The 27,298-nt window shown below is 38.9% G+C and overlaps 3 protein-coding genes and 1 long non-coding RNA gene across 5 annotated transcripts; 2 read left to right on the top strand and 2 right to left on the bottom strand.

The window, feature by feature from the left end:
- The first annotated feature begins 1,432 nt into the window (after positions 1-1,432).
- foxl2a (forkhead box L2a) lies at positions 1,433-3,299 on the top strand. The gene has a single exon (XM_027022283.2). It carries the CDS (start codon positions 1,593-1,595, stop codon positions 2,502-2,504), a length of 912 nt encoding a protein of 303 aa, XP_026878084.1. The 5' UTR covers positions 1,433-1,592; the 3' UTR covers positions 2,505-3,299.
- Positions 3,300-10,939: 7,640 nt separating this feature from the next.
- rps28 (ribosomal protein S28) lies at positions 10,940-13,201 on the bottom strand. Of its 2 annotated transcripts, none has more exons than XM_027022297.2 (4): positions 13,133-13,201; positions 12,795-12,842; positions 11,992-12,143; positions 10,940-11,184 (listed from the first exon to the last, which is right to left on the bottom strand). In XM_027022297.2, the coding sequence occupies exons 1-3, from the start codon at positions 13,169-13,171 to the stop codon at positions 12,021-12,023; spliced, it is 210 nt and encodes a 69-aa protein (XP_026878098.1). In that variant the 5' UTR covers positions 13,172-13,201; the 3' UTR covers positions 10,940-11,184; positions 11,992-12,020. The 2 variants fall into 2 exon arrangements, with proteins under 2 accessions (XP_026878098.1, XP_026878097.1); XM_027022296.2 differs by having other exon boundaries at positions 12,021-12,143; positions 13,133-13,198.
- Positions 13,202-17,359: 4,158 nt separating this feature from the next.
- On the top strand, positions 17,360-20,170 carry LOC113584995 (growth/differentiation factor 3). Its single transcript, XM_027022268.2, is given in 4 exon segments — positions 17,360-17,624; positions 19,410-19,654; positions 19,657-19,971; positions 19,973-20,170. Coding segments are annotated over 4 exon segments (1,023 nt in total).
- Positions 20,171-21,213: 1,043 nt separating this feature from the next.
- LOC113584993 lies at positions 21,214-25,957 on the bottom strand. The gene is made up of 3 exons (XR_004776249.1): positions 25,888-25,957; positions 24,506-24,825; positions 21,214-22,941 (listed from the first exon to the last, which is right to left on the bottom strand). It is a non-coding gene; the product is annotated as an uncharacterized LOC113584993 (long non-coding RNA).
- Positions 25,958-27,298: the final 1,341 nt, after the last annotated feature.

Here is a 27,298-nt window from a genome sequence, read left to right as displayed (position 1 = left end):
CGACACGTGCCAAAACAGCACGATAAGCGCTCGCGCCTAGTTTCTGAAAATTCCACCGATTTTAATTACTGCAGTAGTTTCATGGCCGCGACAGAGGTCACTGCCAGACCTACAACCCCTCTACGGATTAAGGAATCTCTCAGTATTCCACCTGCCGACAGGCGAGTGTCTGCACAGGACGTCGGATTTGTGCTTCTTTTTTAACCAGTTTTTTCACTACAGTGTTTGCACGCCGTTTATCTGCGTGACAAGCTTGTCTGTTGGATCCATCTCCTATAGCTTGATTCTATCCTCCTCCGCTTTCAGCGAGGAGGGTCTGGAAGCTGACATTTGCTTGATTTGCACATGCTGCTTAACTCTCACGCTGAAACTAGTCGAGTGACATTTTGCAAACTGATGTATTTTACTGTTCTCCCATAAGATGTTTGGAGCTAGTATTTGCGTTTGTTGATCCAACAAAGCTTTCAGTCACAGCCGCTAACTCAGCCACAACTCGCGGACACGTAGGCACACACGTACAGTTTGCCTTCTTCGGTCCAGTTGGAATTTCAGCGCTCCTGAGGTGAGCCTTGGGTCGCTCCTCACGTGAGGAACATCAGCACCCTGAGACTTGTTCAGGTAACACACTGCATGCGACAAAAGATGGTCTACATTTACAAATTATATCTGTTCTTTCTTTTTGTTTGATATCACATGGCTATATGTGTTTTGAATATAAATAAGTGAAAAAAAAATTATGCCCTAATTTAAATTTAAATACATGAATAAATATATGGCGCCTTTGTAAAAAATCAAGAAACAACTTTACAATAAGTTATATTTAAAGTAATACTATTACTACTACTACTAGTAATAATAATAATAATAATAATAATAATAATAATAATAATAATAATAATAATAATATATTGTTGCTATTTTGTTATTAGATTTCGTTATTATGTTTATTAATAGGACTTCTAGAAACGCTGGAGGGATTCTTTTCAAAACCAACTTTACAAATGAACATAAAGCTGTACAATACATTAATACTGTAGGTTTAACCTTTAACCTTTCTTACAGAGCACAGCGTTTTGCTTAGTCAGTAATCCCTCCCGCCGCCTGTCTCGTGCCACATTATGTATTAGCGAGGCGTTAAGGATCTTTTTCGCGCCCCGATGAATGGTGTGTGTGTACATGTAAGTCTCCAAACACGAGATGTAACTCGTTTAGTGACACACGAGTGTGCTGGCTGTTGGCGCATTTTTTGTACATGCGTGTGTGTGTGTGTGTGTGTGTGTGTGTGTGTGTGTGTGTGTGTGTGTGTGTGTGTGTGTGTAAACGAGGAAGGGAGAAAGTGCGAGCGCGTGGGGGCGGGTTTGTAGGAAAACCAAAAGCAATTTGCCCTCCTTCTTGGGTTAACTGGTTAGAAGAAACAGAGGCACTGGAGCACGCGGGTCTGCAAAACATTTTTGCAGTGACACTCCGTAAACTGAACGACGAAAGGAATCTTCATTCAGATCCGAAGTGGCAAACCCGCTGGATTTACAGTGTACTGGCAAACTTTGGTGTTGCCTTGCACGGATTTTTGTTTTTGGTTTGTTTGTGTAATCATGGCCACCTACCTGGGCCCAGAGGACGCCATGGGTCTTGTGGACCCCAGCGCAAACACAGAAAAAGAACAAACCAAGGACGAAATCCTGTCTGAGAAAGCACCTGAAAAACCGGAGCCCACTCAAAAGCCTCCGTACTCCTACGTGGCGTTAATTGCAATGGCGATACGCGACAGTTCGGAGAAGAGACTGACGCTGTCGGGAATTTACCAGTACATCATTAGCAAATTCCCTTTTTACGAGAAGAATAAGAAAGGCTGGCAAAATAGCATCCGCCATAACCTGTCGCTCAATGAGTGCTTCATCAAAGTTCCGCGCGAGGGCGGCGGCGAAAGGAAAGGCAACTACTGGACCTTGGATCCGGCCTGCGAAGACATGTTCGAGAAGGGCAACTACCGACGGCGAAGACGCATGAAGAGGCCGTTTCGGCCCCCGCCAGCCCATTTTCAGCCCGGTAAATCTCTCTTCGGGAGTGACGGTTACAGTTACCTATCTCCGCCCAAGTATCTGCAGCCTGGATACATCAACAACTCGTGGCCTTTAGCGCAGCCTCCCACGCCAATGCCGTACACATCTTGCCAAATGGCGAGCGGTAACGTGAGCTCGGTTAACGTGAAGGGCTTAACTGCACACTCTTCATACAGTTCATACTCTCGCGTGCAAACCATGACTCTACCAGGTATAGTTAATTCTTACAATGGCATGAGCCACCACCACGCGCACCCTCATGTGCACCAACATCCACAGCAGCTCAGTCCCGTCACGGCTGCGTCTCCTCCGCTTTCAGCTGGAAACGGGACAGGCCTTCAGTTTGCATGCTCGCGCCAGCCCGCTGAACTGTCCGTGATGCACTACCCTTACTGGGAGCACGAGGGCAAACACTCTGCGTTGCATACAAGGATCGATATGTAACTAGTGCGCGACCACAAGTGGACTACAGTAACCCACTAATCTGAGACCTTACGAGGTAATAAAGATGTTTTCTTACATTTGTCGTTAAACAAGGAACAGTGAATTTTGGTCAGTAAGTCTTTTCAAATACCGCGTGAAAGCAGGAGTGTATAATTACACGTGAAACCGAACTGGAATCACGGATTGTAAACGCACGCGACTCGGAGTCCTCTTCTTTTCTCTGTTACACTATAAAGGAAAACTGCACCAACTAAACAGATCTCTTCCATTCGCGATTTCCTGTACTTTAAAACGGTTCTGTTAAAATTGTCGACAAAGTTCTTTCCAATACAAAACATAATCTGAACTCTGGTAATGTAAAATATGTGATTTTTCCTGACTTCTATTTGACTAATTAGACGAAGTGTCATCTAGAACGTAAATTTGCCCGATACATCTTATTTGATGTATATTATAATGGAATCAAAACCTTCATATCTGGTAAATTGAAGGAACATTTAGTTGTTCAAACTTTCCTCCGACATAACATTCACGGTTTCGTTAGCTGTGTGGTTAATAAGATCTTTATTATGAACAGAGAAAGACAGAAATATAAGGCAGACCTCACAGAGAGGGAAAGAGACGCTCTGGCTCGTGTTTCCGCAAGGGATTAACGTGGCTCCAAACCAATTCTTGTTGTTGTTGTTGTTGTTGTTGTTAATAATAATAATATTATTAATATTGTTATTATTATTATTGCTGGATTATGTTAATATTTTTCATTGGGAACATGTTAAACTAGCACTTTTAAATCGTTTTTAGGTTTCTAATTTTTCTTAATAAACTCATTTCTCTTACAAAGACGCGATGATCTTGCTCTTATCATTCATGTGAGATTGAAAATTGAATAAATATTATTATTGTTATTAATCCATTATTATTATGTTACGCTTCCATTTTGTAACACTACTGCTGTATTTGGAAAAACATCAACAACATAGTTAAGTAGGCTATAAAATCGGAAAGACAATTAAAAATGTTTTTTCACTTTATCACACCGTATTCATATCTCAGTGCGATCTTCATCGAGCTGAACTAAGGTTTTAGATGTGATAAACTTAAGAAATCTTTTTTTACTTTAACCGTGGACAGAATTACTATAAATGACACTAATATTCAACCTTTTCTGCTCATGCAACACATCTCTGACCAAAACAATTACGCCCTGATGAACAGATTTATTTGTAAAAGGTGTCAGTGTAAATGTATTCTGTTAGAGCATCTAAAACTGTTAAATATGCGCATAGATACGCATAGACAGATGCGCTTAAATTACGCAAAATAAGGTTAGTAGGCTAGTTTACATGTTTTGACACAAAGATTTCAGCTCCTTGCGGGCGATGACATCATAAGCCCTCATGCTTTTTAGCAGGTCACATTTCTGGGCCTTGTACTGCGATCTTTTCCCATAACACAGTTCATGAAATGAGTTAGAAAATACTAACGCATGTACGACGGAGATCCATGACCCATTGTTTCAGAACGTTTCACTGTTAAACAATTTTCGTCTCCTCACATAAGAGCGAATAGTCTCCACCAGGTGTAACGGGCAGAGTCGTGGCCTTACCACTGGATAATGTCAACATCTGTTTTCTGTATAAAATGTAAATGTGAAACTATTTTCTTCATTTACTTAATTAAAAGTTTTTGGATGTGTTCCGATTATATTTATAAATAAATAAATAAAAGTATATTAATACATTGTACTCTGTCCTCTATTAAGAACTCCCACAACTGCAATATTTTTGGAGAGTTCAAGCGAATTTTCAAATAGATAAATGACGGCGCTATAGATAACCGCATTACATCTAATGAGTTGTGACGTCTGATGGGTCATTAACCGTAAACGGTACCGAGGCCTTGTACTGCTATTCTGCTTGCCCACGTCTTCACCGCAACTATAACGAGGTGTCTGTTGAGAATCTAATTCCATAAATGAATGATAAACGAACTTTTTTGAGTTCGTTTATCATTCCACCTAACGTGGCCGGTTGGCTTAAACGTTAAATCTTGACAGATTTAATTCAATTGATAATGGAGTTGTTGTTGTTTTTTAAGATCATTTATGTCACTCGTTTCGAGTCCCAATTTTGCAGACACTTCAGTGAACTGTGGACTAATCCACACTATGGTGTGAGAACCGATTCTTTACTGTGTTTAAACCTAGGAATGGTCTAGATTAAATTTGTTTGTTAATTATTATTACTGTTATTGTTATTATTATTGTTATTATTATTATTGTTATTATTATTGTTATTATAGTTGTTGTTTAATATGATTAATCTCTTGGTCATATTTTTTTTCAGTGATGCATTGGGAAAAGATTAAATGTTACGTAAACAAGCATTACGCATCATGTGTCCCCAAACCCATTGTAAGCTTATCTGAAATAATCAAGCAAGCAAATATTCAAACAAACAAACAAATAAATAAATAAGAAATCAAAACAATAATAATTATTGTTACTGGTTCAAATTATTATTATTATTATTATTATTAACAGTGGTACTGATGGGAATTATGAAGAGTGGGTAATATGTGATATCTTATAACAGTTAAACATATATTTCCCCTTTTTAAAAATTACCTTGATATGGCACCGCTAAATAATATTATAAATGCTGATTTGCCAAAGTGTCATACTCAGTTTAACAAGCGTTAAACTCAGAACAAGCTTCCTCCCTCTTCATCTCCTCGCTCTCTCTCTCTCTCTCTCTCTCTCTCTCTCTCTCTCTCTCTTTCTCTCTCTCTCAAGGTGTGTGCTTTTAGCAGTGACGAGAGCCCTGCGCTACGTTTTCCTACAATGCGCCCGCATTCAGGATGACGTCCCCATTTCAGGCGACATTAAGAGAAAGCGGGGCCTTTTTGTACCAGTGTGATAAATCAGAAACATTTACATTACGGCCTTCACAAGTCCCATCTAAGTTATCTAAACCTTTTAGCTCCACTTATTTTTATTCGAAAAGAATCCGACAACTGTGGTTCCCGATTTATTTTAATTTGATTATTTTTCATCATTTGTCTCGAGCAGCTGGACTTGACATGCCTGATGTGTGAGGCCCAACGTTCTCAGCCTTCTCTCCAACCGCCATCATCAGTGCGCTGCAAATAACCGCTTTATTAGCCAGAACAGCGCGAAAGATACCTTCTGATCCGCCAATGTACTTTAGAAATCAGAAATGTACATAAAGTCTTATTTGTATGACATATTGACAGAGAAGGAAAGCGCTGTACGTAAAAAGACCTAAAACATACCCCTGAAAATATTCTTGATTCCTGAAACATTGCATCTATCTATCTATCTATCTATCTATCTATCTATCTATCTATCTATCTATCTATCTATCTATACATTAGATATAAAATACATTATATATTTTTATATTTTATATTTTATATACTTTTTATATTTTATATACAGCGATTTGGTTATTGTAAGACATAAACTAGTTTCTATATTTTATATTTATATATAAAAATATAAAATATATATAAAATTTTGATTTAGTAAACTAGTTTATATGTCTTAAAATAATCCAAATATGAAAATATAAAATATATATACAATTTTGATTTAGTAAACTAGTTTATATGTCTTAAAATAATCCAGATCGCTGTTATGATCATATTAAATATTAAAACTGAAGTTACTGCCTCTTTATTTTAGGTACAGACTTGGAATCTTGCTTTCATGGTCGTCGTCTCTATGGCTTAAACAAACATGGTCTGGGTTTGGCTCTCATTTCTCACTCTTGGTCTGGGTGTCGGTCTCGGTTTAAAATCTCAGACAAGACCGCATTTTCCTGCATGCAGGTGGTATTTACCTCCTTCCACCACTAGTCTGTTCTGTCTCGGACAATTCACATCTCTCATGCCTTTATGGCAGCATGTGCGCATAATTCCTATATGACAGCGGAAGTCATTCCCACTACACGCAGGTAATCGTGTCATAACACCAGACACGAGTACAGTCATTAATAACCCATGAATAGTCATAGCTGGTTATGTCATTAATGGGTCATTAACTACTGCAAATATTTGGCTGGCAATATTATTTCATGTATTCAAGTCTTTGATCTTGGACCTTTTGCCAAATATTATAGTACCATATTATTATAGTATATTATCACCAATAATATTGTTAGTAGAAGATACATTTTCAGATTCTGAAGTCTAGCTCTGATCTTCAGATAAAACTATTGACCTATTGAATTTAATACAGTATGTGTATAGACTAATACATGAATTCTGTTTTTCGTTGTTGTTCTTTGTTTGGTTGTGGGGGGGGGTGTATGTTTAGGTGCAGTTACTGTTTTTCAATGTTTTCACTCTCCAAGATGTGCTTCTTTTTTTGATGTTGTTGTTGTTCCTTGTCCATTGTAAGCTCCTCCGTATTCCATTGGTGCACTGTAGTAAATTTGTGCCACCAGGTTGGACAGAAACACTCAACAATATAATGGTAACTCGGCCCTTCCAGAGAGCAGAACTACACCTTTACCTTTTCAGAATGAAAAACCTTTAGCCTTTGGAATGCTGTCAAATAAAAGCAGATGAGAGATGTGTGGATTCTTCAGGACAAGAACCTCAGCTCTGTATGTGCAGATCAATGATGACACCCTTCTGTCTCAGGTCATATGGTGCTGGTCAGTGATGACACCCTTCTATCTCAGGTTATGTGTGCCCTCTGATCAGTTTTACACACAAAGGCTGTCTCTGCAGTGATGGAGGACATCCACATGGATGAGCAATTATGAGACTTTTTAGAGACCTCACAAAGTGTTTATACACTTTGAAAAGACAATGTTGCTCATACTTCTGTCATGCTCTTCACAGTCTTTTGACAGCTTGTTTTTTAACCCTAACCTGGTTTTAAACATCATTCTATTTTGCATGCATATATTGGTTTTTCTCTGAAACACTCACTACTGCTGTTACAGTCTCCCTACATACATGCCTGTGTCTGCTATGGATGTAACCCCCACCCTGTTTTGCCTGAGTCTGTAGGACTGTCCTAGTCTAAAAACCCCAACTTCTTTGTAGATGTACCCTTGTACCCCTGACTTGGCATCTTGGTATTGGTTTCAGGCGAAAATCAAAATGCCAGTAAATTTGGGAACATTCCTGAAAAGAGCACATATATGTTAGTGGACGTACTGAAACTGACCTGAGACCAGTTTTGTATTTTGGGACTCTCTACTTGTGTTTCTTTATTGGTCAGTACGATGTCCCCAGGAAGAAATCTTCTTTTGTTTGCCTGGTGCTAAACCCACAGTTGGAAGCCTGAGCTTCAGTGTCATGCTGAAATCTTCAGCCTCAGTCGCTCCAGAATCTTTACATCTGAAATCGATTTTACATGTGAAACATGTTCCTTCTTGTCAATTCCATAAGTCCTCACAATGGCTTCACAATTAAAGTAACTATTAAATTGTAATGTCCATAATCACACGCATCAGGATGCCCGATCTTTTCATGTGGCATCTGTTGTGGATTTAAATGCTGATGTGAGCTAATGAGATTAGAGGTGAAACAACTTTGGAACCTTTCAAGAGGAACAACATGGATATTTAATGAGATTCTAATAACACACTATCAACCACAACACCTCCCTCACGCACACACACACTTACACACTCACACTCACACGCACACTCACCCACACACACTCACACACGCACACACACCAACTGCAGAACACTAGGGGACACCACAGAGAAATGTTTGGAGGTGCTTCTCAGGACTGGTCTGCACTCATACTCGTGTCCACACACATACTCGATGACTACGTCATACATTACGCTGACTATATGTAACAGGAGCCTGGCAACAGGGCAAGGCTTCAAAAGCAGTTGGATGATTCCGCTATATCTTACTGGCAAGCATGTACAGCTGTTTGGGGTTTGTTAGCATTATTCAATATTTCCTTTTCTTTGCTGTCATTGGGTCAGCATTTGTGTGAGTGAGGCGTGTTTAGTGCCGCATGATGGTTATGCGCTACACACACATACAAGGTTAATAGTGACAAAAGAAAACATTATCAGCAATAAAACATTTATGGGCAAATTGAATAATCACAATATATACTATTTAAATGTACTAATTTAATGATAAATACAGTATTTTCATTAGACGTGATATTATTATTAATATTAAAAGGAATATCAGTAATATGCAGATGGACGAATGCTATTCTTACCGTGGCTACGTTTACATTGGATTCATAGCTCGAAAATTAAAACCCTTCATATGAACACCTCTGGAAAGAGAGTAATTGGATTAGGCTCAAACTGAATACTTCAGTCCGATTGAAAGGGGGCTGTACTTTGACAATCCGCTGAAAAGTGAATGAGAGTCACGTAAACTCTTCAACCCGACTGATTTCACAGTTGGATCTTTATTATAGTGAGTGAGAAAGATCTCAGAATTGTACTGAAGGCATCCAGAGAAACGGGACGATTCAGGAGCTGTGCAAGAAAAGTGCTTCTTTATCTACAGGATGTGTGTGTGTGTGTGTGTGTGAAGTGCATAAAGCTGGTACCCCAACAAAAAAAAATCCTCACGGCCTTTAATTATTTGGACTTCAAATCAGCTCAGTGGTATGAATGAATGAATTTATATCTATATAAGCGCCTTTCAAGGAAGCCAAGGTCGCTCTACGATGAACACACACGGCATTTACATGGAGCCACACAGGTGAGCAGCACTATTCAAATGCAGTGGGAACACAAGCCCAAGCTGCATCTGGCCCAGGTGTAGCCTCCATCTCTGCTGTCTGGCGAGGAGGCACCTTCACAGGCCTTCACAAAGCTTTCAGATACGGACGCCACTGCCTCACTTGTAGACACCGTTCGAAATTCACTTCTAAGGTAGCCTATAACACCTGTATATCTATTTGGCTTCTCTATAGGACTCACATAAATGTTAAAAACCCGTCAGCGTTTCGTTATGATAACCTCAATATTAAATATGGCGCCTCGGACGAGGTGCATTTTTATTATAACTATTGTAGATGTTAGTGGATACAGGCAACATATAAACACTGAAAACATTGAATCGGAATAAAAACATTATGGATGAGAAAAATCCCTGCATGTAAACGCAGAACTGTGCGCTCTGGGTTCCCTGATGTGTAATACTGATGGGCCTCAGAATTAGGACTGGTACACCAGCAGAGGACTTTCAGCTATTTACAACTTTAGTTATATGGATATGCTGGGCATTTATTAATAGTGTTATACTGCCACCTTGTGAGCACTCATGCATAACATCTAAAGAACCTTTGCAGCATTTTTTTGTAAACTTGAAATATATATATATGTTTTACACACACACATACACTGGAGAAACCAAGCGAAGGTTTGCTGATCATTTTATGCAGCACAGTCAGACCATCAGAATTAAAGATTTGTCATTTTCCAGTGGCAAGGAGTTTAATGCTAACAAACACTCCCAGTTGCAGCTGTGGCAGCAATGAAGTTAGGAAACTTCAAAAGGAAGATATTTAAACTCTCAGAAATGTGAACATCTAATTTAAACATCAGCTTCCTAACATAAACCAGCTCCACCTCCTAGACCTTCACAAACCCTTTGCTCAGAGTTCTACATCAGCCACGCCTCTCCCGCATGCCTGACTATAGTCAAAACTGCAGTGAAGGTTTCCAGAGAGGAGACTTCAGAGGTGCTTCACCAGCTACACAAAGGGATTATATGCATCATTTGTCTTATATGCACTTGTGCTTTTAAATACATTAATCATTTCCAGTACGAGTCACACTGTCCTTCTCTCCCCTCTATATGTCCTCATTCACAGGCTGACAACTCATGTGAACCACTCACATAGGCCTGCATTGTCCACATAGAAAACCAAAGCATCAGTGCCAGAATGGGTGCAGACACACCCGCTGGGCCTCTGCGGTGCTGTAACGTTACATCAGATCCTACTCATCCCCTCCAGAGGTGGCCTGACACAAGAGGCCGAAGCCACGCTCACCCCCGTGGGAAGATCATGCCTGACTACGGAGTATCACAGAACACAAACAAGCCCAGAGCAGTGCTCGACTCCGCTACGGGACTCTGAACCGCCCAGAAGGGCCGTGTTTACATGTGCCTAATGACTTGGCATTTGCCGTTTCACCATTGTGTCATGTTGGTGTTTAGAAGTATCTGAAGGGTCCAGAACATGCCTAGCAGTTTAACATTCTCCTGTTTCTGAAGAGAAACATGTGTAGCACCAAGATCAGAAACAAATACATCTGACTGCTCTTCAGACGTTTCCGGTATTAGCAAAAGGAGCACAGAAAAACCAATTATGGCTTAAAAAGAGCTAACTGAACTCCTGACTCAGTTGTTTTAGAGGTCACTCAGACACTGAAGTTTAAACAAAGGAGGCATGGCAGTGGTTGAGAGCCCATGTTTACTGGTTTATTGTTTTCAATGACAAATGTTCACAACACACCCTCATGTCTTGTCTGAAAGATCAAATCATGCTGTAAAGCTTGGCATGTCTCAATGTAAACTCCATACAATGTGACAAAGTACTCCTTTTTAATCTGAATACATCTGCTATGAAAGCTGACAGGAGTGTGGGAGCAGAGCCTGGTGTTAACATGGTCCACAGGGTCTTGCACCACTCCTCACCAATGCACTGTAAGGGAGGATGAGAATAAGTTACACACCAAAGGAAACTGACAAAATGTAAATATAACATGAAAACAGGCTTATTACATCGCATTTTTTAAACTTAATCAAGTACAAACACAAACATTCTGGACTGTTTACAATATCTTATATAGGCTATAACTTCAGCAAGAAATGGGCTATGGCAACCCAAAGATAACTCATGTACCTAATGGATATGAAGATGGAGCTTGGCGAACAAGCCAGGTCATTTCTTAAACTGAAGTGTGTGTGGAAGTTATTGCCATTACAATACCGTACTTTTGTCACCAGGATATGAATGTCATGGCAACCACACAGCCATTGCTGCCAGGTACCATCTATCTGGCCTTGTAGGTTTTTGTGAATTTTAAAGCCTTTACCACCAAATAGAAACAGTCAAAACAAGCTGGCTAAGAGACCGAACCAGGCTAGTGACCTTCCAACACACAGGCTGCCAGAAATGTAGTCATCAGCAGTACTATATTCCTCCCCCTTCCCCAAAAAACCTAGTCAGTGAAGGGAACTGACCAATTACAACATCCCAAATCCACCAAGTCTTGAATGCACCCACTTGAGTGCCAGAGGTGATGCTACTCTTTACTGTATTACTTAGCGGAAACACTGGGGATTTTGGTTATTGACAGGCACAGGATTGCAAAACTCTAACCAAGAGATGATTACTGCTGGGTTAAGACAACATTGGCTAGCTAGCTGAGATGTTTTCAATCATCATGTCTTTTTTTCTGTTCACTGACATATTAAACAACCCAAATCAATAAAATCTGAACCAAACCTCAGAAGTAGAAGGAAGTGTCTGCTCACCTAACGAAGTCTCCGTGCTTCTCTTTCAGACTCGAGAAGTGTGAGCACATCTCCCTCCCTCACTGGGCCCTTCACATTCCTGATGATGGACCGGTTGCTGTCATCCATAAATTCAACACGCACCTGGAATGACAGGAGGGAGATTCATTATAAACAAACTGGATTTATACATTTCTGTAGAAGAACAGAAGTAAAAGCTAACAAACTATTAATGGAAACTGGGCGTTAAAGACAGACTGATGCCTATGATAATTTAACACCAATTGAACAAAAGAATAAATAAAACAATTTACTGCTTCACTGAAGTCATTTAAACATTTAGTCTGACGCTGGACTGGTTGATCAAAAGCTAGGTTATAAGAATAATGTCTCCAAGTTCCTCAAAGCTATATACAGTATATTTAGGGTTTTGAATGCTGAGAACTTCAAGTTTCAGAAGAACAGTTTCGCTTGCAAAGACGATTTGAAGTATTTAAGGGGGAGTGTCCTTTGCTCTGTTGCACCAGAGTGAACAACTTTCTGCACGTCTGCCCGTGTCTCGTGCACCCCACGTTCGCCGCTGCGTACATTACGTCATCACAAAGACTAACGTCTCAAGTACGGGTTTATCATCTTATAATTCATATCTGCAGTTAAGCTTTTAGGCATAATAAAAATAAACTGCCATATGAGAAACGTCAACAAAAATAAAAGCATTTTTCCGCCTCGGTGCGTTAACACCACAATCATATTTCACACATCCGTTGTAGGTGCCAGGCGGTGGTGCGCGCTTACCTGGGTACACTGGCCCTGAGATCCGGTCCTGCCCAGCACCTTCGTGACCTGGAACATTCACAGTTACTCTTTAAAAAGCTACAAGTTACAGAAACATCTTTAATGAGAGCTACAGGTGGCCAAAGCCGTAAACACACGAGTGAAACACGACGCGACGCGACGCTTCATACGGCTCAGATAGCGTTGACCATGACGACGCAACACTTTAACCCGTTAAAAGAAGCACTGCAACTCATTAGCGCCACAAAATTATGAACATCGGTGTTTTATGTACACGATGTGTAAAGTTAAACATGTATTTGATTAAAAATCAACCGTTTTCTTTAAACAATACTGACTCTGGCGAGCTTGATGGGCTGCACGCGGCTGGCATCCATTATTTCAGCGTAGACGGAAAAGGAAGTGGCGTAGGGTGCGCCGCCGTTATATAGACTTAAGAAAACTCGCTCCTTTTCATCTTATTATAATTACTCCATTTATATATTACTATTGTGGTCCATGTATTTGCGTTGTATTTCTTTTGGAATAAGGGTAAGTATATTATGCACGCATACACACACACACACACACACACACACACACAATGAAAAAAAATACAGACCAGATTTATTTCCGTTTCCGTATCATTTTAACAGTACAAGGAGGGAAAAGTCCCGTAAACATTCTGGACGGAATAGTGCACATTAACATTATTATTTACCGCTCAAGTGAAGTCTAGTAAGATAAGAATAAACATACACATGAAAGTGACTAATTAGAGGAAGTGAGGAAAAGTACCCTACATGTTATGCTGCAGAATCAGTAGACATCACGATCCCAGAGATCTCGTATCTGTAGCTGACCTACTTTGAAAACTGCTCGACACTTAGGATAAGACCCGGTAAGACACGTTTCCACAGACTCATTTTTATAAGACAAACAACCAAACCACAGCTATTTGGAGACCCCTTGACATGATACTGTTTGCGCCAAACATGAACTAATTAAGTCACAATAGAAAACCTGAGGGAACTGATTAGTGGATAATTAGATGGGTTACCAATGCTTGGCGCAGTGAAGGTGTGGAAGTGAGAGGGCCTAAATATACTGTATATCGCTTTGAGGAACTTGGAGACATTATGTTATAAATGTTATAAATAACATACTTAAATTTAAGATAACCTATTTAGCATACTAACATACCCAACTTCAAGCACTGAGTGATCCTGGATGAGTCCATCATTGCATGGATCATAGCCTTACCTGATTGGTAGCTGCAGGGTTCTGTGCCAGCCCAGGAGCACCTCAAGGACCTTTGCTGGCTCCCTCTCTGCTCAGCCTGTACTCCTGGTTCCTGTTCTCTGATGACTCGGCCATTGTGGGGTTTATGAGAGGTGGACAGGAAGATGAGCACTGGACCCTGATGAAGGACTTTGCCCAATGGTGCAAAAGGGAATCAACATCAACTGCAACTAAACACCCACAGAATGAAGGATCTTGTGATGAAATTCATGAGATAATAATAATGATGATTAATATAATAATAATAATAGCATTATTATTATTATTATTATTATTATTATTATATAGCTCTAGATGTCCATTCCCCCTAAGACATTTAATATTTATTTGTGATGTTTACAATTCTATGTTCCACTTCTGTAACACCATTTTCCCCCATTTATTGCATGCTGTGCTCTTCTCTTTATACATATCTTCATAATGGTAAACATGTCAATCTAGTCAGGTCTCAGTACAGACAAGCTGAGGTGATCAGCAGTAGATCTTAAGTAAACTACACAGAAACTGAAAGCTCAAACAATTTACAAATTTGATGCAAAATGGGTCTTTAATTTAAATACAAATGGTGTTAAATAAATCTTAAAAACTAAATTTTCTTTGCTTAGACATCCATAAGCATCTAATCTGTTTTGTTGTCCTGTGTTGTCCCGCAGGGTTTGGTTTTGGGGTTCCTGCTTTTCTATGTTTGTGGCCTTTGGGACAAGTAATAGAAGTTTAGTTTTGCATATCACCTATTTGCAGATGGCATTTTCAAGCCTAATGATTTCAAACCTAAATCATAGGTTAGCTGGGCCTTTAGAGTGTCTGGATACTATCAGTCTTAATGTCTTACATCTTAATGCAGATAAGACAGAGGTTTTGATTGCTGCTTGAGATGGATTAACCCCTGGATTAAACAAAGCCTTGGGTCTTATTTCCTCTGCTGACCACTCCATCTTGCATCATTTAGGTGTTATATTTGACCAGTTAATGATGTTTGACCCCCCATGTTAAGCAATTGACCAAATCTGCTTTTTTATTTACATAATATTCGTAAACTGAGATCCGTAGTCTCAAACAAACAGCTGCAGAGGTTAAACATACTTTAATTTCATTTAATTTCATATTGATTTTACTGAAATGTTTTTGATTTGCATAGTCGGATCTACCTTAATTTGTCTGCAGGCAAATCCAGAATGCACCTGTAATCCAGAATGCCCCTGCAATCCAGAATGCCCCTCCATCAAACAGATAATCTCACATAACCCCTTTAGTAAAATCTCCCCACTGACTTCCTGTTGTGTACAGGATCCAGTTTAAAATTCTTCCTATGACTTACAGAGCACTGCATGGTCAGGCCTCCACTTGTACAGATGGTCAGCTCCATCTGCTCCATCTACCACCTCGCTCTCTGAGATCAAATGAGCCAGGTCTACTGCATGTTGCTCATACTCACCTACACACTCGTGGAGATTGAGCATTCGAGATTGTAGTACCTAAACTGTGGAACACTTTGCCCAGTCTTTTGAGGTTTGCTGTTTTCTTGAATATTTTAAAGAGCAACTAAAGCTGTGATGTATATTTTTAAACAGGTTTTTGAGTAAATATATTGCCCTCGATCTGTATTTTTGTATTTACTCTATGCTGTATTCTGTTATGTTTTTTATACTTTGTGATTTGTCCTTGTAAAATGTCTGGGGAAAAGTGCTATATAAATACATTTTACTTAATAACATTGCTTAACAATGGTTAACACATAAAAAGAGCAAAGTTGATCCCATTAAAATAACACAATCAGCATCTGCTTCAGTATATTTATTGCTCTGACGTCCCAATCTTTTTTCTTATGTCATAATATTTAAGATTCATTACTCTGATGTCATAATCTTTCTTCTGAGGTCACAACACTTCTTCCTATGAACTATAATTCCTTTATTGGACTCATTGCTCAAACCTATTATTCTGTTTATGTTATTCACATATGTCATGTAATCATATTCTGATATGGTATCACTGTTGAATGGAAAGTCTGATGATCTTGATTACAGCGTAATATAAGTTTGTTGATGCAGTATAGCTCCTGGAAACTACAACTAATATAGAATGGGATAATCACTGAAATTTGTGTTCAGTTCCAGCTGAATATCTTAAGTAAAATTTGGAATGTATTTTTGCATATCATTAGAACAATAAATATATGGAATTCTGTTCTGAATGTTGACCCTTTTACATTTACAGTTGTGGAGAGAACATTATGAGTATTTGTCATCTTTAGAAAAACAAATGCAAACTGATTTTTGTTAAGATGCATTTTTCGGTCCTCCACGCTTCTCTAAGTTTGCTCTGGGTGTGGTACAGCATGCTATCTTCAGTGCACGTGATGTCATGTTCATGTTTAAAAAATAGAGCCGTCCTTTTGTTCTCTTCAAAGAGCATGATTACTCAATGTTGTTTTCTTTGAATTCTGGCATGACTAATGTCACAGAGCATGTCTGAATCATACCTGACCACCTTTCACATAATTTCCTCAGTGGAAGCAGGAATATATGAATATATGACCTTTTCATCACACAGCTTTGCTTTGTTCACTTTTAAGTATCAGTTATAGTTTGAACAAACTAAACTGCTGTTCACACATCGTATTTCCTGTTACAAAATATAATCGTGTTGCAATTCTGCCCTGATGATCTATGCTCATGGTATGTATAAAGTATCAGTGTTATCACATTGATTTATAAGTGGGAAATCAAAGGTTTATATGAGCATTACAGCTGACTGTGTTCCAGGTAACAAAGGCTATGTAAGGATTGGGAAACCCCATTAAAAAGCAAAAACAAGGTAACATAAAACAAGACATTAACCTGGGTGGTGCCATTATTAGAAGCACTGTTGACACAGCGAAACTTGTCATTTATTGATCCCTTGTGAAAACAGATTTACAGTTTCCTGGAAAACCAAAATATGTTTTTATTTTGTACTAAAATACATGCATACATCCACATATATCAAGCCATTAAGTATATTTTTATTTAACAGTTATATATTACTATCTAGACACTTCTAGTAAAGGTATGTAAATTTAAAAACACGCTAAACTTACCATGTCTGGAAAAGAAACTAATTGCAGTAAATTATTTTATGTCATGGATGTGAGAGATGTCTGGCTCGATCCCAAGTATCTTTAAACAGTGTGGGTGTAGGTGAAAAATCCTGCAGTACTGGGGTGTGGTTAGTGAGTGTATAAATGAAGGAATGCTTGTAGTTTCATCATTCAGTACCACAAGAGCACCTAGGAACACCTGGTCATGCGGAGCTTAGCCCAGGGCGTCTGGGTTCTTTTATTCTTTAGCTTCAGTATGGGTGAATCCAGGGCTGTCCCAGACTACACAGGAGCAAATCGTAGCCTGCAGCTCCAGGCACTCAAAGCAGGTATACTGGAATACCTGGGAATGGACAGACCACCAGAGCCCAGAGAACGGGCCTCCCACCACCAGCTGAACACAATACACCAGCAGTACAGGAGCATGCTGGCTGAACAGGCAGGAACAACACTACTCCTTCAGACTACAGGTAACTGGCTTTAGGTCTTGGAGTCTCAGGATCTGGACATTCTCCACTCAAAATGCTTGTAGTCTAGTGTCTAGTACTAATTAAAGTCCCTTTCTTAGTGGGGGGGGGTTGTACAATCCTTGTGACAAATGTGTAAATGTGGCATTGTATTAACTGTTTGCAAAGCAAAAATTGCCTTATCCATGGCATCCAGCAAGCACAGAATTACAGTGCAGTTGGTACACATGGTCATTCGTATGCAGGATTTATATATAATCACACTATGTTTTAATGTAAAACTATGTTATATTATGATTTGGAGGATGTGTGAAATGTTAGGCTTAGCAAATACTAAAAAATATCTGCAAAAAGGGTTCCTATCAACAACAACAACAAACAAAAACCAAAATAAAACAACAAACAACAAAAACAAAACATTTGCATAGTTTTATGTGTATATCTGTAACCTCCTGTACCAACATTTCAGGTAGTGCACATATTCCAGAGGCAAGAGTTTTTAGTATATTAAGTAAAGTTAGATTAGTTAACTAAAGCGCTAATGCATTATTGTGTTTACCAGTGACTTTAACAGAAGAACGAAGACTCTAATCATTTGTCACCAAAGAAATTCACATGCTAGGCTGTAGGGTGTAGGGGTTGGGTGTAAGGTGTAGGATGTAGGGGGTAGGGGTTAGGGTGTAAGATGTAGGATGTAGGGTGTAGGGGTTAGGGTGTAAGGGTGTAGGATGTAGGGGGTAGGGTTAGGGTGTAAGGTGTAGGATGTAGGGTGTAGGGGTTGGGTGTAAGGTGTAGGATGTAGGGGGTAGGGGTTAGGGTGTAAGATGTAGGATGTAGGGTGTAGGGGTTAGGGTGTAAGGTGTAGGATGTAGGGGGTAGGGGTTAGGGTGTAAGATGTAGGATGTAGGGTGTAGGGGTTAGGGTGTAAGGTGTAGGATGTAGGGTGTAGGGGTTAGGGTGTAAGGTGTAGGATGTAGGGTGTAGGGGTTAGGGTATAAGGTGTAGGATGTAGGGGGTAGGGGTTAGGGTGTAAGATGTAGGATGTAGGGGGTAGGGGTTAGGGTGTAAGATGTAGGATGTAGGGTGTAGGGGTTAGGGTGTAAGGTGTAGGATGTAGGGTGTAGGGGTTAGGGTGTAAGGTGTAGGATGTAGGGTGTAGGGGTTAGGGTATAAGGTGTAGGATGTAGGGTGTAGGGGTTAGGGTATAAGGTGTAGGATGTAGGGGGTAGGGGTTAGGGTATAAGGTGTAGGATGTAGGGGGTAGGGTTAATCTTGTTAAAACCTTTAAATTTGTTTTTACTAAAAGACATGCCATTTTAGCATTATAAATCATAAAAAAGAAACATATGTATATGAGATATGTCATTAAATTTTATAAAATTACTCTAAACAAGGATGCAGGAAAATTTTTATTTCGTTTTTAATAAACTTCAAAACACTAATTTAAGGGTTTAAGATAAGATTTTTAAAATGTCAAACATTTTATTTAATGGGACAGCACCCCATCTTGGTAAGTGTAAATGAATGCTACTAAAGTCATTTAAAAAATCTCTGCAAAACCTGTTTCAGAGTTTGTGCCTGTGAACACTGAGCACTGCGTTTATTCTCCATAGCTGCTACTACTATCACCCAGCAGCACACTGGAAGATGTACGAACTTTCCCTCACCAGATCTTTCCAGCAGCTCTGGTGTTTTGAAACATATCACATTAAAACCATAGAAGAATGCTGGCAGGGATGCTCTGCAAGCATAAAAGCATGACAATGGTTTCGATTCCTCTGCTTACAGTGCATCCACTGGGTCCTGAGCAAGTTCAGATTGCAACCACGGGCCCTATCCACTGGTTCAGGGCCGTCTTCCGCAGGGACACCCGCATCACTGAGGACTTCACACTGGTACAAGCACAGCTGCTGTTTCTGAGACGACCTACAGACAGTGCCATCTACGATCGACCACTGCTTAATCAGAACATTCAAATTAGAATTCACAAAAACTCCAGTTCATATTTGGAAAAAGTGTTTGATTTAAAAAGGGCTTAAGGCCAAAGGGACACAACATTTCCCTGGATATGACGGCTGCAGTTGAGGAAAGACTAAGACACAGCAGTCATGCATTATTAACGGTGGATCTGGGCTTTGTGACAGGAGAAGAAGGCAGTTCTGAACCCACACCAAGACTCTGCTTAGAACTCGAGTTCTCGGTGGGGAAGGTAAGAAATGCTCGGTCCGCTAACCACGAAGACAATCACTGTAGTCAGAAGTCTCTCAGCGTTTCCTTTGAGGAGATTGGCTGGTCAGACTGGATTGTTGCTCCTTCTGCCTACACAATGCACTTCTGTGATGGTTCCTGCCCCACACAATTACAAACCAGCCAGCATGCACACCCAGATAAAGTCTCGTCTCCATCGCCTGTCCAAGGGAGCAACACCTGGGCCGTGCTGTGTGCCTGCTGCTTATGAGCCCATGGTTCTCATGCATTATGACAGTCGTGGGAAGCTAAAAGTGTCATCTTTTGATGATTTGATAGTTAGCAAATGCCACTGTGCTTGAACTAGTTCGTTTCGATGAGAAATGTCTCAGGTGTACAACATTCCCTCGCAGGAGAAATATACCTTACCTACACTATTGTGAAATAGTGGAAGTGTGGAAAAAATGTTGTTCTTATTAGGTTACATTCCTGGCATTCTCCTAAACAGGTAAACATAGCTCTCTTTTACTTAGAGGGTAAAATACCTGTCTTTACATGAACATTACAAATAATTAATTTCAGATGGCAGGTGCAGATTATTTATTATAACTTATTGATGACATTTTTTTTATTTTTGTTATTTTTGTATGATACAGGTGAGGAAACTGCATTTGTTTTTCAAAATATGAGTCTTTATTAACTGTTGCACATAATATTTATAAATTCATATTTCACAGCATTTGAGTTAATCTAATTAATTTATATAATTTCTGTTCATTATGATAATATTGCACTCTTTGCGCTTTACAATGGTCCGTTTTATTGAAAGATTCTAATGTTATTGTGCATAAACAGACCTATTTGCATTCAGGCACTTTTAAGCTGTCTTTTATGACATTATTTCAAGGTCTAGGAGAACCATAAAACAACCCAAGATATGTCAAGTTCAGGCCGCAGCCTTGAACACAGCAGTCTGTAGCAAGATGACCTTGACAAACAAACGAATGACATAAAGGGTAAACATAAGTAGCAATGAAGCAATGAAGCTTTTTCCATTTAAAGATAAGAGCTTATTAAACATTTCATGCACCATCCCCACACACACACCTCCCAATACTGAAGCAGTGAAAATATCAGTGGAACAGAATGATATCCTGAAACCCAGAGTACAGAAGACAGTTTAAAACCAGTTTAAAACTGGTACAGAGTACAGGAGACAGTTTAAAACCAGTTTAAAACTGGTGAAAAGTGACAGTGCTCTAGATAGCTGAAAAGGCAAATTTAGGCAATATATGTATGTTTGACCTGCAGTGAACCTGATAACAGTGTGATTAAAAGAAGAAATGCATGCTTCTTATTCAGATGAAAATAACTTATCAAGTCAAATTATGACAGATTCTATTCGTTTGAAACTTTAGGTTAATTTCAATAATTATGCTTATAGCTCTGCTTATAGTTCTGGTAAGTCTAACATTAACTGTCATATAAATTATTCAGTACAATATATGCTGGAATAAAGAGATGTGATGTGTGTTAGAGCATTAGCAGGAAATATGATACAGTGAGCAGGTGTCTTGTACACAGAATAGGCTAAAACTAACACAGCGAGCAGGTGTCTTGTACACAGAATAGGCTAAAGCTAACACAGCGAGCAGGTGTCTTGTACACAGAATAGGCTAAAGCTAACACAGCGAACAGGTGTCTTGTACACAGGCTAGTAAAAAGTAACTTTAGAAAATTTGGAGTATGCTTTCTGTGCTTATTAACAGATTAACACAATCCTTTATTCCAAATATAGAGAATCAAAAGCTGTCTCCATGTATAAAGACACTAATAGATGAGATGTTATTTGTCGAGTCCACCTGGCATTATTATTTGTCTGTCTTTATTATCAAATAAGATCTTTCTGATCTCAACAAACCTCTTGCAACAGCATATCAGTTCCTGACACAGCAGAAGTTCAGCTAACAGTACACACCAAGTACAGCCCACATCAGGAACACAAACGAAACCCTATGAACAATAATGCTACTTTAATTTCCACCTGTGTTGGAACTACTGAGAAAATATGGCCTCTCAACACAATATTTCTATTTTTCTGTAATGTGCAGTCACAGGTTTGCCTTAACCTTTCTCTGAATTTATTAAACTTTTCTAATATGTAACTAACTTACTTTTCTGCTGTAAGTCTAGAAATAACCACATTTGATCAACTTTTCCAAGTGTGACACTCCATTCTGTTCATTCGTAAGTGTAGGTCCACAGAGCTCAGGAGGTGTGCTCTATAGTTATTTATATCCTTACTACAAATTGATTTTTTTTTTTTATTCAAATGCAACCCATTTGTAAAGCAACATTCAGCTTTCTGGACTCTTTGATTTCAGAAGGTTGAAACTAGGTCTGCTAAACTTGGCCTGTGCTGTGACCCATGTGTGTTGTGCATGCTTTGTGGAGTAAACAAAAAATAGAGAGGGTTATCAGAGGTTAGAGGTTATTGGCTAGAACTTTCCAAATATGCTTTAGATTTTATTTTAAAGTGTAGAATTGGAGACACACATGTTCACATTGACTCCTAGCTACCTAGCTAGCTTACACTAGCCTGACGCATCAGAGCATGAGTACCATTACTGATGTTGTATGAGCAATGTGTTTGAGTACTTCACTTATACAAGCTCTCCGTCAGTGAAATACTGAGACAGCCTTTAAAAGAAAACTCCAGTGTTCTGTAAAAAACGTGTCATAATTACTGTTTCTGCTAATCAACCATGCAGTACACATGCAGTAAACAGATTAGGTTGAAAACACTGAACTATTCCTTTAAACAGGAAGGATGCAGGAAAGTATCTGCCCGTGAGTGTGAGGGAACTCTGAGGACTTTTCTAACCAGGTACAGAACAAGAAGGTGAAGGAGAGACACTCCTTTAACAGTGTTGCTTATTGTTTATTTATTAAATCAGATATTTTTAACTCCAGTCCTGGGGCCTTTGCTTTCTACATCTTGAATGAATCTGGTAAAACGTACAGCTCCTCTGAGTGTTCTGTCTGTGAGGGGTAGAAAGCAGGATCGTTGCTGTAGATAGCTTCATTTTTGTCACACTGAAGATACAAATCATCATCAGCTGAGATATGTGTCCTAGAGAAAGACAATGGAAACGCAGCTCTGTTCAATTGTTCAGACCCTCACTCTTCACATGACTGCATACAAGCCATCTTGTATATTGCAATTCTTATGATAAAAAATAAAATAAAACCGAGTTTTAAAAATCTGTATTGTATAACTGTATGTCTGGGTGAAAAACTATTTGATATCTCTATTTCTATGGCAGTTGCAATAACATCAGTGAGAACTATCAAAAATATTTGTTTGTCTAAATAACAGGATTCTGTGCTGCAGACAGTATGCTTTACAGATATGATGTAAAGACATCTTTACAGACATCCAGCTTCATGAAGTTTTCCTATAATGCTCTGTCACCTTTACCACCCAGCTAGATTTCAGAGCTCTGCTGTCTGTTCCCAACCAAAACCCTCCAATTAGGGACTACTGGTCATGTCTGAAAGAGTCCGGTCTTCTTGCATGGACAGTGTGGGTGTAGTTAAGATGGCTGGTGTCTCTGTGGTGTAAAAATGGTGATCAGAGATCTTCAAAGATGTAGCTTCAGCTGAAAGAGTGTGTAAGACTTTGTGGTTTTGAGTTTTCCAGCAGGAAAAAAAATGGAATCTAAGAAATATTTGATGCATGTAGGAGGTTAAAATTTCAGCAGACATGAGACAAGGAATGGAGACAGGAGAAACGAGACATGAGACAGGAGACAGCAGAAGGAGACAGGAGATATGAAAAGGTCAAATGGAAGCTATGACAATACTGTAAAACATCCACCTCCATGTTTGTTATTGTAAAATACATCTGCACACTAAACTAACAAGAGGTGACTGAAAGTATCTTATTTTTCTCATTATCTTGACATTAAATGTATTGATCTTTAACTTTTAGCCCCATAAATTCACAAAGTCGACGACTTTTGACGAGAATAATAGTTACAGTGTATATTTTATCTTAGCTCATATGTATGTTATGAAAAAGTTCATCTTGCACTCATAATCAACTAGGTCCCTCTCTTTGTATACTTTTTGTAACACATTAATTGAATTTCATGCCTTTAGAACATACAGCCGTTTACAACATGGAAGATACTCAACAGCTTCCTCTTTTCTATGATAGTTATACCAGCATCACTAAACCATTGTTGAGTGGAGAAATCTTACCCAATATAGGGGACCTAGTTGAATAAATGAGGAGATTCCTTCATTTCCTTACATAATCAGGTGTGTTTGGTTAATTGTCATGACACCACTCACCCTGGACACCACCACTTCCACACCCTCCCATCAGACCCAACTCCCAGGGCCCTTGCAATTTGACCTTTAAGGCAACCCACACCCTGCCCTGAGCATATAATCCCATGTCTCTTTTCACTACTTCATCATATACATATTCAGTATATCTCATATTTTTACATTTTTATGGTATTCCTTAGTCTGTATATTGAGTTTTTGTTAATTGTCCAGTGTCTCTACTCAGTCTATATGGTATGTTACATGGGCATTCACAAATAAATTCCTCATGTGTGTAACAACTGGCAAATAAGAAAAATGATGCCTCTGATTCAGATGTAACAGGGCGATATTTACTGTACCTGTGTGCCCCTCCTCCTTTCACAGAAAACTGTTGTGTGGTTGATAGCTCAGTGGTTCTGCACCTATAGTTCTCATAGACTGGGTTGTTCTGAGCTGTCTCGGTATATCCAGTGCATGATGTCCCATGGTCTGCATCTGTGTTTTTAATTTTTCCAGATTCTTCAATATTTGTTGATTTCTTATGCCTTAAGAAAAATCCTATTGATATCACAATCCCCAAAATGACAGGCAAACTAAGAAGTCCAAATAAAGAGTAATTTACATCAGGTTTTGCAGTACAGTTTTGTACAAGGATACAACTGTTATTTGAGGACATTATCTGCAAAAGACGAGAATTGAGAATGTGTCATTATAATTAAGTTCTAATCATTAAATGAATGATGAAATCTAAGTCCAGTGGTGTGTGTATGGTTAAATAAAGTGCAGGAAGTGAACAGTAGGTACCATTAACAGACCTGTTGCTGAAAACATTTATAACATTACAATGCCTTCATTTTCTCCTGCACTGATTACTGCAACTTTTTATGGTCTTCCAGCTAAATTGATCAACTGTACATCTAAAACTCAGCACCTAGAGACCTCATATCTACCAAACACACTGCACACTTGTCATATCATTTACCTAAACATTTTTACTCAAAGCAGCTTACAATTATGACTGAGTTTATCTAGAGCAGTTAAGGGTCTTGCTCAGGGGTCCCACAGCAGTAGGACTTGAACCAGCAACCTTCCAAGTACAAGGAAATTAATTTAACCACTGAGCTACTACTGCCCTGCACATCACACCTCTCAGCTCACACATCTCACCTGTCCTTCGCCAACACAAACATACTGCACACATCACACCTGTCAGATCACACATCACACCTGTCAGATCACACATCACACCTGTCGGATCACATGTCTCTCCTGTCAAATCACCCATCACACTTGCCCTTCAACAGCTGCATTGGTTCCGTTTTCTCCTGAATTAAGTATAAAATCCTTCTCCTAACCTTCAAAGCTCTTCAAGTTCTTGCTCCTACTTTCTTTCTCTCATGCTGTCCCTCTCACAGTCTTAGATCCTCTAGTTCTGGGCTTCTTACTGTCCCACAGACTCCACTCGCAACCATGATCCTTCAGTACTGCTGCTCCTAAACTTTGGAACTCTCTGCCAAAGTCTCTAGATAACTGCTCTTCTCCATCTTCATTTAAGAACCAACTGAAAACTTTCCTCTTTAGTGCTGTTTATCCTCCCTAGTGTTTTTCTCTCTCTCTCTATGTAAAGCATCCTTGGGTTTGTGAAAGGTGCTATATAAATAAAACTTTTTATTCTTCTTCTTATATACATTAGGATTTTTAAAAATACAATTTACATTGTATAAATTAATCCAACACTTACCATGTATAACTGTATCGCTTGGAAATGCAGAACAAAAGAGTGAAGTCTCATGAAGGGTTCCTTTTTACTGCACATGTGCTACAAAGGTTCCTCTTTCAGGGATCACTTCATGCAACCCAGAAACAGTTGCGCAGTTCTAAATTTTTGCCTTACTGTAAACTGCTCAACGTTGGTTTTTACTGATAAGGCTGAGAAAGGCTGTGTCTTAATGTCTTCTCAGAATGTTTAGAATGTGAATGAATCCAACAAATCATGAAGATGTATTATCTATATGAAGTCTCTGCATAAAAAATACCATTACTGCAACACATTAACCATTCTTGAAACCTAATGCTATTGATGTGTGATATAATTTTATATTTCCAAACTGCATGCCAAAATGAAATGGCTATATACTGGAAGACAGGGTGTAATATAATATATTTCAAGAGGGCTTAAATAATGAAGGCATAAGTATGTAGGACATTTTAATGTTAGACATTAGAATGCATAAGTGTGTAGGACACTGAAGCTAACCTAAGGGACTAATGCTGACAGGCTGGTTTCAAATGTTCACTTTGAAGAGGAACTCAAACAAGACATGCTATTAGAGTGAACAATTTTTGCCATTTCCATGTGTTGCAATTTGGGAACTTTCAGCTAATTTAAACACTAATTTTATGTACTTCTCACGATATTTTAGGTTATTTTTAATTATTCTCCCTCATATGGCAAAACTAATTGCCATATCTAATTGTTAAGTGTCTCTTAATTTAGTCATGTTCCATTCACACTTACTTTGGACAAAATAAAATATTAGGAAATATATGCAAAAACCTCTAAAACACACATGTCTTTGAGAACAGTGCTTGATCCAGTATTAAAATTAAGACTGCAAAATATAATCCTTGTAAAATGATTTGGTTTGATGAAGAGGGAGTTCATTTTGATCATCCCAACAGTTTGGCTAGATACAAACTCAAACTCCTGTTCAAAACAGCAATAAGACAGACCACAGCATGTTTCACAGCGATGAACGGGTTCAAATGAACTGTGAAAGGACTTGATGGGTGGAGAGGGCACATGAGTCTGTTCTATTTCCTCACCCAGTGTGAATTTTGTTAAGAATTTCTGGCCTGCTGTCAAATTTATTATTATTATTATTATTATTATCATTATTATTATTATTATTATTATTATTATTATTTTAAAAACAGGGACATACATACACCAATAGAAATTGCTTTGAAAGGGTCAGCAAAATCAGAATCTTGCAACAGATCAAAATCAGCCAGATGCTTCTGGATAAATGTTGATGTGTGTTTAATAATGAACATAATAAACCAATAACATAGTCAACCAACAGGCCAAAAGTCAAAACCAGAACAATGAGATTTCCAAGCTAGAGGGACATCAGGTAAAGAGTCAAAAA

The sequence above is a fragment of the Electrophorus electricus genome, chromosome 7 (genome assembly GCF_013358815.1).
Source record: "Electrophorus electricus isolate fEleEle1 chromosome 7, fEleEle1.pri, whole genome shotgun sequence".
Classification (NCBI taxonomy): domain Eukaryota; kingdom Metazoa; phylum Chordata; class Actinopteri; order Gymnotiformes; family Gymnotidae; genus Electrophorus; species Electrophorus electricus.
This window is presented reverse-complemented; position numbering and strand designations above follow the sequence as displayed.

Coding starts and splice junctions, on each gene's coding strand:
- foxl2a (XM_027022283.2), top strand. CDS start 1,593: ATGGCCACCTACCTGGGCCCAGAGGACGCCATGGGTCTTGTGGACCCC.
- rps28 (XM_027022297.2), bottom strand. CDS start 13,171: ATGGATGCCAGCCGCGTGCAGCCCATCAAGCTCGCCAGA. Junction 12,843..13,132: donor AGCCCATCAAGCTCGCCAGA/GTCAGTATTGTT, acceptor TGAATGTTCCAG/GTCACGAAGGTGCTGGGCAG. Junction 12,144..12,794: donor CTCAGGGCCAGTGTACCCAG/GTAAGCGCGCAC, acceptor CTGTCATTCCAG/GTGCGTGTTGAATTTATGGA.